Consider the following 8,343-nt stretch of genomic DNA (forward strand, 5'->3'; position numbering starts at 1 on the left):
TTAGGACCTTATCATCAATTATTAAGAGTTTTATAGGGCCAACGAGATCAGGATGGTATTGGAAGAAATCTAGGCAACGAGTGGTCAGAACACCACATTTCTTTCAGCTTCACACCTCTCTTTGACGTAAAAATTAATCCATTAATTATCTTAGTCAACTCTGGTTCCAAAATATGGGGATTTTTAATGTAACGTGCAGTAACCAAAATGAATTTGCTATCTATCAAAATGCCAATGGTCCAACCTGAAAGATTTAGGTCTCTGGATTCACCCCCTGCACATAACAAAACAGGAAAATCTAAAATAGATAAATCCAGCAAAGAAGAGAAAAACAAGTCCTCCTTATCATCATCAGTTACAAGTGGGGATGAAACAAAAATGGGGGAAATATGAAGATCCTGCGCCCACAAATTAACCTTTCTCGACAGCGTTAAGAGGGTTAAGGTTGACACCTTCTCAACCTTTCTCAACAATTTCCTAGACATATGAGATAAGAAAAAGCATTACAAAAGTATTGTAATTAATTTTCTTACCTCTGTAGGGAATTTCCCCAAACCCCACCATTTTCCAGGTTCACACAAGCCAAACCAAAATTCCACCAGATGGATCATGAACACCCACCAAAATTTTCCATCTTTAAAAAAGGAGCAAATCTCAAAAAGTACATATTTCATAGAAGGCTAGCATACTCCACTCCATGTTAACGTAACAAAGATCGAATTGATTCAAGTAAACCATTACAAAAAGCAAGGCTAACACTAATATGAACTCCCGATGTCCAAAAACAAGACAGTACAACTTAACTACCGGCGACAAAAATTACTCTTTAAGTAGGCTGGAAATCAATCCTAATGTAATGGGTTGCAATTGTTCCCTCTAGAAGACAAGCTCATGAGGTTTCATGCCTGAGCTAAGTGAGAACCTCGCAGCCAAGTAAATCTTCAAGTCTGGAACTCCCTCAATGGCAGCGATCAAAGAAACATCTACCGCTTTCTGGTCATCTTTTTTCTCCTGAGGAAGCGTCTTCTTTTCCTATATTTTCAAAAAAAAAAAAATAAACAAGGTTCGGAATTGAACATATTACCTTTTATAGGTGCAGCATTATGACGATTACCAGCACGAGGGGCAGAGATACAACACAACAGTCACCTCCTTAGAATTAAAACTTTGCAATATTTTCATTATAGTTAATTTGTCCCAACTTGACAACCATATATGCCACTGCAATTGATGGGACCAAAATTTTGTGGAGCAGAGTTTCAGCCCAAAGAAAGTTGCCAAGCGGCAAAATTTTAGGTTTGAGCTTCAGGACTATGGGTTAGTGTAAAATAGTGGTTAGTGTACCATAGCATGGATGGATACCCATCAAACGAGGGCATTTTGATTGAATTAAGCTCTGAAATTTAATACATGGCTAATCCAGACTATGAATTATCTACACAACAGCTAGAATTACTACATCAACATTCATATGACAATGAGATTGGATGCTTTGGCAAGATTATCACAGCTTTTAAATGAGTTTTCCCCATTAAATATTACTACTAAAGGATCATCAAGGTCCAAATATCACAAGGTATCTTTTTCATAGATTATCACTGCCCCTTCTTACAGGGCTGTTCAAATAAAATATTAAATATAAAAAGCTATAATTGTGTGGAAAGAAGTATAATCACAAATGGTAAGGACCGACCTCTTTTTCGGCTTCAAAGAATTCACCTTCTCCCTTCTTTTTCTTCTTTTGAACTTCCTTGGAGAAATATTTATCATCAAATTTCTCCACGTTAACACCAGCAATGTCAACCTTGGTGGAGGTTGCAATCACATAAGACTGGTTAACACGCCGTAGAGGAACACCATTAATCTTGAATGGTCCTGCAGCATGAAGAAACCATCAAGGGCTGCTAAAAGAATGATTGAGGGAATAAAGAATCATGAGATGCCATGAACCTGACCACATAAGTCAGGACATTCCTTTAATAAGAACAATATAAGGTGAAAATGAATCAAATGTACACAATTTGCATTGCCAACCACAAAAGATAATAGTTCAACCAACTCATTCCCAGTCACTGCAGAAGCAACGAAAGTTAAACATACAAGACAGAGAGAAAAAAAACAAAGTAATATAAAACTTTAGAGCCATTCTCAAAATATCAAAAAACATCAAAGTGGCAAGACAGAAATGGGAATAGGACACATCAAAAGATAGGTAATGGGAATATTATTATACATCATAGAACTGCTACAGGAACACATGCATCCAGGATGAAAGGCAAGAAGCTAATCCTTCCAGGGCTCTGGAGGTAAAGTTGAAACATGATGGGTGCCTGTTGTAGATTAAAGCTAGGAGAATACTCTGGGGCTGGAGCATCACAGTTACAGAGGGGTTGTGATGCAGAACCTAGGATCATAAAACCCTATTTGGGTTCACTAAGGGCCCACCCAGATATTAAACAACTCACTTAACAAGGTGTTTGGCAATTTTGTAATTTAGAAGACAAATTAAGACACTAAGGGGAAGGTCACAACTTATAAGGGTATATCAGAGATTATATCAAATGGAAAGGGCAATCCTGTAATTTCAAGAACTCATTGAATAAAGTAGAAGCCCAGTTAAGTAGCAAGGGTATAAAAGTAATTTGAGAACTGGCCGCCTTCAACGTTAAGTTCACAATGGGTAGCAAAGCAGCAGTAACGAAAACTCCTTATGGTCGATCCAGCTACTCAACCATAGCTCTAACTCACAGGACTTAAAATCATGTTCGTTATCCCCAAACAGCAAGTATTGAATGAATAAAGGAACCTGCATGTACTCTAAGTAGGAACTCTTTATTACAGCAAGCTTTCAGACTGGGCTTTGGTAGATACAGTCGCCCCAAGGTTTAGTTCCAGAACCCAGAATTTGAAGCCAACAGAAAAAGGACTGATAGAGTTCGATCTCAGAAGAAGGAAACTCTCGCACAGGAAGAGAAGAGACCCTAGCTTAAAGTCACTTAATGGGAGAACGCACTGGTTTAAAGCAAAATGTCTTTCACCTTGAATAAGACTGCTTTAAAGCAACTCACCCTGAATACATCATAATGCAAACAAATTTTGATAATGCAAGCCAAATAAAACCTAAGGGGCAAGTACAATCTTCTACATTCTCCAGAATCAGACACAAACCTCATATTTAGATATGTAACTAACATTCCATTTTTTTTTTTTTTGGTAATTCTCACATTCCATTTAAGCATACAGAAACAGGTCACCAAAGGTACGATTGCCCAGCTCATCTCTAAAAGAGCCTTCAAGACACATGTACAGTAGTTTCATTTTCCAAACAGACGATGTTTTTTTAATTAGAAAATCTATGATTCATTCACATACACAATCAAACAACGAACAGTAGCATACTGTAGTAACTTATGGATAGCTGTGCGAAGATAATTGAACAATATTAGGGGGATAAAAACAGGAATAAGCTCAGGGATTAATAAAACTACCCAACATCAAAGGTCTGTGAAACCCAAAAGGGCAAAAGAATTGGAATCAGACATTAGGTTAGGGAAATACCATATCTCCTACTTATTATCCAATTGTTCAACCGATTTATTATAATAAATGTGAACCATGCACGAACACAAAATGAATAATACAAATCCATGCCCAGAAAAATAAATTATCATAAACAAAAAAAAACAAAAAAACAAAAAAACATTCTTTTTCAATTCAACAGTCTTCCCATAATGGAATGAGAGCTAGTTCTGCAACAGCAATTGAAGGAATGAACCCATAAAAGATATAACACACCAGTAACGAGAAGTAATCCAGATGGAAGTTGCTTCAGGAAAACAACTCTTTTCCCCTTAAATCTCCCAGCGAGGATGATCAGAACAGTTCCAGGAGTGATGCTCGCCCTAAAATGTAAACGAAGGATAGAGGGATCAAAAAGAGAACTCTTAAAAGCAGAAAAGCCTTTAAGGATCCGAAAATGGAAACTACAATGACGAACCTGAGTTTAGTAGGCTTAGGCTTACGCTTGTTAACAAGGGGCTTTTTAACATCATCAGCAGGATAGAACTTCGGAGGCTTTTCTTCTGCTTTTGGTGCCGCCGGCTTAGCATCGTGTCGGGGGAAGACACCGCCGTTCTTAGCCTTGATAGCCCAGAGACCACGCTTGTGGTACATCTTCGATCGCGAGTGCTTGCCCACACCGCGTATCAGATCTGGGTTTCTGGTAACTCTAGGCTTCCTCTCCTTCGGCGCCATTGATGAAGCTTCGAAGTCCCTGTTGAAAAGTGTAAGCTCCTCAAACCCTAAGTTGAGCGAAATGACGAGTAATCGAGAGGATAAATCCCTGGAACCTAATGCCACTATATATTATGAAGGTGAGAATGGGTGAATCCGAAACCAAAACAATAAATTGGTTCAATTTAAAATATCGGTTTTCGCTTATCGGGTTATAATCAATATGATATTGGGTTTGGTTCGGTTTGAATTCAGTTTATCATGTATATGTATGTATACATAATTAGATGGAAAAAAACATGTTTTTATGGTTTTTGGGTTTTTTTTTTATCGTTTTATATCGATTTTGGTCCAGTTTTTCATATTCATTGCAATTTTGGACCGATTCAATGCAGTCGGATTTTTACCGGTTCTATAATACCCTAAACCAAAGTTAACCCAAGAATGAATCGATTCAGTTCAATTAAAGATCTTGAATAGGGTTGACCGATTTAGTTTTAGGGTTTGACACTCCTAAATTGGGATGTAGACTGGGCCATTCCATCCCTTGGATTGGCCCATCACACCCGTCCAATATTGGCCCAAATCGGATAGGCTAGGGATAGCAGGACAATAGGTCATAGTTAGATAATACATGTAATATATGTGTATCCATATGCATCCATATGTATTATATGTATGTTTATTTTATTTTATTTTTGGTAAAGTTATGCGTATGTTTACTATGTATATGGTTATGATGCTTTAAAATTTTATTATTATTATTTTTTAAAATTATCTTTTCTAGGATTATTTGAACAAGGCCCTTAGGATGATTCCCTACGTCCTGGGAATAGTTGCCTTTCCATGGGGGCGTGACAGTCATTTCGTTGTGCCATGTGTCTAGGCACAGGGGCAATGCACCACATGCGCCTAGGTAACGTTCTTGTTCCCTTTATCTATAAAGAGTTTTATTAGAGAGTATATAAAATTTGTAAAATTTAAAACGATGAGAGATAACGGGAGAATGTTCTCTATTTACCAATCAACACATGTCGAGCTGTCACCAGACAAGGAGAGACATCTTGCTACTTGTATGAGGAGCTAAGTTGGACTCTCTCAGTATTCTCAGGCTCTCATTCTAGCCAGATGCTTGTACATCCAATTGTGCCTCCTCCCCCTCCCACCAGTGAGTCCTTTTGTATATACATTGATGTCTCCTTGTTTACTCGACCCAAGGCTATGGGAGTCGGCTGTTTTATTCTGCATCCTTGAGGAGGCTTCATCTAGTAACTTTTAATTATCTTGTTATCAAGCATGCTATGGTGGGTGAGGCTATTGCTATCAAGTTGGTTCTCTCGTCAGCTCTTTAGGTTGGCCTGACACATGACCATTTCCTCAGACTGTTAGGTTTTAGTGCAGTGCTTTTCACTCTATCCTATTCAGCCCTATAGAAAACAAAACATATACCGATGTAGAAAACAATGAAAATCGCAAAACAACAATCACATAATCAAACACAAGGATTAACGTGGTTTGGCAAGATTGCCTATGTCCATGGTAAGATTAGATATAGTTCACTATTAATGGAGAATAGGTTTATAGTTGCTCATCTTCACACCTCTCTTAGATTGCATTATAGAGAAAGAACCCTCGCTATAAATTTAGAGCGAAACCTTATATAAGAATTTTACCGAAATACCCAGATAGTCCTTAAAAAAAAATTCTCAGGGGCTATGGCCTCTTAACGGCCCTTCGGAATCAACCCACAAATCTAAGCGACGATATACAAGACATCGTACCCCCAACACCCCCTTTCCACAATAGTTCTAGATATCTTGAAACCGAAGTATGATTTTGTTTTTTCGTTGCTTTGTGCATATTTATAGGTCCAAGAATGTGGTAGCCCACTCTATCACCAAGTGGGCTACCTCTTACCCACGTCATGGGCTTTGGGAGTCCTCCTTTCCTGAGGATCTTAAAATCCCCCCCCCCCATTGTGGGCTCTTTAATATAAAAAAAAAATAGAGGGATTGTAAGATAGGATTTCCCACAACTAGCCGGTAGAAACACTTTTTTTTCTTAAAATATATTACATTATAGATGTTTCATGTTTATATATTATATATGCTATCTCCAATTAATGGGTGATCTATTTTCTTTGAATATAGCATCTTGTTCTTCTCCATGTATTTAGGTTAGATTCTTCTAAGTTGAGATAGCATGTTGTTTCCTTGTTTGTTTCATGATGACTTCTATGATGTGCATATGATAATCCATAGATCATTATAGCCAATGTGTTCATCTTAGTATTATGTTTTCTTTATTTGTGCACAAATAGTTTAAGATTCACATTAGGTTTTCATGATTCAATGCGTATTTGTTTCTCATGGTAGATCTAGGATCTTTATTGTTTTCGTATGTGTTTTAGGCCATTGTGCTTTAAATGTGGTATACTAACCTTTGTTTTGTAGCCAAACCTTCGGATATATGTTCCCGAAATCTTGATTCTCTTTATTTCTTGTATTTTATTATGTGTTAATTTAAATGTGTTATACAATTTAGCCAAGTAATAGGGAGATTTTATCTCCCCCCCCCCCCAAAAAAAAAAGAAGTAATAGGAAGATCGATTTTCACTGGACGGACTGGAGTGCCTAACATTTTCCCCATACTGTAACCTAGACCTGTTCTCAGACCAACGGTTAGACCATCCCCATTGGATAAGTATTGGAGTCCATTTTTGTTTTGTGTGGGTCCTAGACCCTAATCTAGGTGACGACTCTTTATGTTTTGAATCATCTCATCATGTGTCAATGAGGTGGAGGGTGACATGGCGATCCACGCGATACATACCCATGGTCCTCACACCAACCTGTGTGAGGACCATGTGATAATGAGGTGGAGGGTGACATGGCGATCCACGCGATGCACACCCATGGCCTCACACCAACCAAGTATATTCTGATTTAAAATGTAAAAATTACTTAAAAATATAAAATATGCAATTATGAACGATGCATGCTAATTGGCATTCAAATCATACAATATATGTAAACACTCCCAAAAATCAAGTCAAATCCCAACCCCACTCACCTATTAGTTAGCGATCCATTTGTTGTCGATCAACGTAACGTAAGCCTCACCGTATGAGTAATATCGCCTAGAGGAGCGTGACATAGCAAGTTAGGTAAGATAGGAGGGGTATCAAAGGTTAAGCTTAAAGGTTGGATAACAGAGTTCAGGTGGACTCTTGAGTGGAGGCACAGTGCCTGGGTCCAACCCGGGTAAAATACTCTAAAACCCAAGACTGGACTTTTGGGTGGATCCTGGTCTGAGTCCATCTGCAGACAGAGAAGGGGTGGACTCTTGTTGTGGTTTCTGACCTGGGTCCACCACTGGGTCCACCTGTAAACAGATTGGGGGTGGACTCTTATGGTGGTTTCTGGCCTGAGTCCACCACTGGGTCCACCTCCCTGCTGAATCCAAAATTCACCACATTCAAGTTTTCAAACTCGAATTCACTTGGGTTTCAGCCCACAAGGACTTGGGAAAAAGGTTTTTAAATCACCTAGGGTCATAATATCCTACCCTTATCATGGGGTTGTTGGATTCAAAGGGTAATTCCTTCAAAAGATCCAAATCTAGGGTTTCTCCACCAAAAACCCTAGATTTAAAAAATAAATTCCAGAAAAGGTGAAGAGAAGTCTCAAAGGTTAACTTCAGGCCCCCAAGTAGGTAGGATACCAACCCAAAAGCATCCTTGGGTTCCAAATGGAACCCTAAGTTCAAAACCCCCAACCTAAAATGGCTTCATCTCCAAACCCAAAAGAATTAAAGAAGAGAGAAGGAGAGAGAGATTCAAGGACCTACCTCAGCCCAAACAATATCTCCTAGGGTAGAGCTGCACAAGCCCTAGGATCCTTCCAATTTTATCTTTCTCCTTCCTTTTCCTCTCCTTTCCGTTCTCTCCTCACCTCCACGATTTAGCTAGGTTAAATGAGTTATGACCATTTATGGTCATAACCCCCTATTTGTAGTGACTTAGTTAGTGGTAAATTAGATTAATTCATATAACTCCAAAATCCTTATTTTGGTCCAAAGTGGGTCCCTAAGATATTTTAAGGCCCCACA

At 38.5% G+C, this 8,343-nt stretch overlaps 1 protein-coding gene across 1 annotated transcript; it reads right to left on the reverse strand.

Annotated features, from left to right (window-relative positions):
- Positions 1-650: 650 nt before the first annotated feature.
- LOC122643151 (60S ribosomal protein L6) lies at positions 651-4,341 on the reverse strand. The gene is made up of 4 exons (XM_043836796.1): positions 3,998-4,341; positions 3,796-3,902; positions 1,694-1,875; positions 651-1,032 (listed from the first exon to the last, which is right to left on the reverse strand). Exons 1-4 carry the CDS (start codon positions 4,252-4,254, stop codon positions 877-879), a joined length of 702 nt encoding a protein of 233 aa, XP_043692731.1. The 5' UTR covers positions 4,255-4,341; the 3' UTR covers positions 651-876.
- Positions 4,342-8,343: the final 4,002 nt, after the last annotated feature.

This window comes from Telopea speciosissima, chromosome 10 (assembly GCF_018873765.1).
Source record: "Telopea speciosissima isolate NSW1024214 ecotype Mountain lineage chromosome 10, Tspe_v1, whole genome shotgun sequence".
Taxonomy (NCBI): Eukaryota; Viridiplantae; Streptophyta; class Magnoliopsida; order Proteales; family Proteaceae; genus Telopea; species Telopea speciosissima.